Source organism: Polistes canadensis, unplaced genomic scaffold, assembly GCF_001313835.1.
Source record: "Polistes canadensis isolate GaletaPanama2010 unplaced genomic scaffold, ASM131383v1 scaffold_529, whole genome shotgun sequence".
NCBI lineage: Eukaryota > Metazoa > Arthropoda > Insecta > Hymenoptera > Vespidae > Polistes > Polistes canadensis.
The window spans coordinates 30,646-31,695 of record NW_014570076.1 but is presented as its reverse complement, the minus strand read 5'-3'; the positions used below and the strand labels follow the sequence as shown (position 1 = coordinate 31,695).

The 1,050-nt window shown below is 37.9% G+C and overlaps 1 protein-coding gene across 1 annotated transcript; it reads right to left on the bottom strand.

Annotated features, from left to right (window-relative positions):
• LOC106792660 lies at positions 1 to 381 on the bottom strand. The gene has a single exon (XM_014759156.1). It carries the CDS (start codon positions 379 to 381, stop codon positions 1 to 3), a length of 381 nt encoding a protein of 126 aa, XP_014614642.1.
• Positions 382 to 1,050: the final 669 nt, after the last annotated feature.

The following is a 1,050-nucleotide window of genomic DNA, read 5'->3' as shown; positions in this document are numbered from 1 at the left end:
TCATCTTCTATCTTTTAGTGAGTTCTCTGTTATAGCTCGTAGCGTCTTCACTTCTGTAGTTCTCAGGAAACGTTCTATTATCGTGGACACTGCACTTGTATTTGCCGCGCAAGTCTTTATTGGTCTGATACAATTTTTGTATATTCGTGTCTTGCTTTTGATGCTCATATGTTTTTTTCTCCATATAATATCTTTTAGGTATCTACAGTTAAGGGAAGCTCTAGTTGTTTGGTCTTCTACCTTCTCTTTTAGGTTTCTGTTGCTTGTGATTTTTCGTCCTCGATATTTGAATTGCATCACTTGGTTGTATACTGCTAACTTGCATCGCCTGGGTTCCTTGGAAAGTGTAAGTGATTCAGTCTTCTCTACCGTAATAGTCATATTAAGTTAGCCTGAAGCATTCTCAAATTTGTACGGCATCCCTTGTAGGTCGTCCTCGTCTATTGACATGAGGATTGCATCGTCGGCGTAACATATTTTTTTTCTTTTTTCTTTTCCCAGCTAAATTCCGTCTTCAACTGTTTATTAATAAATCTCCTTTGTTATTTCGTTTATACTAAGGTTAGAAAGGATCATGCTTAAACTGTCTCCTTGTGTGAATCCCCTCGTTGTTGGACTCTTCATCGTTGTCATACCACCGATCCTTAATATTGTTGTATTCTAGGAGTCAAGTTCTTTTAATATCCGTCTTGTGGCCCCACTTACTCCTCTGGCTCTCAGCATTCATAGTAGTTCCCCAAGCTTCAGTTTGTTAATTATTAGCTAGAGATCAACAAAGCACATGTGTATTTGTTTGTCGAATTCTGTGGCTTTTTTAGCTATTTGTCGCCGTATGAATATTGCATCCACCGTCGATTTGTTTTTTCTAAAGCATTGCTGTTCTTCGCTTATACCTGTCCGCTCTATTACCATCGGTATGATTTTTGTTTTCATCTTCTGTACTGCACTTAGAAAACTGATTCCGCGGTAGTTTTTTGGTTCTGTCTTAGTTCCTTTCTTGAATATGGAAACTGTTTTACTCTTCTTCAATTCGCATAGCACTTTTGTGTT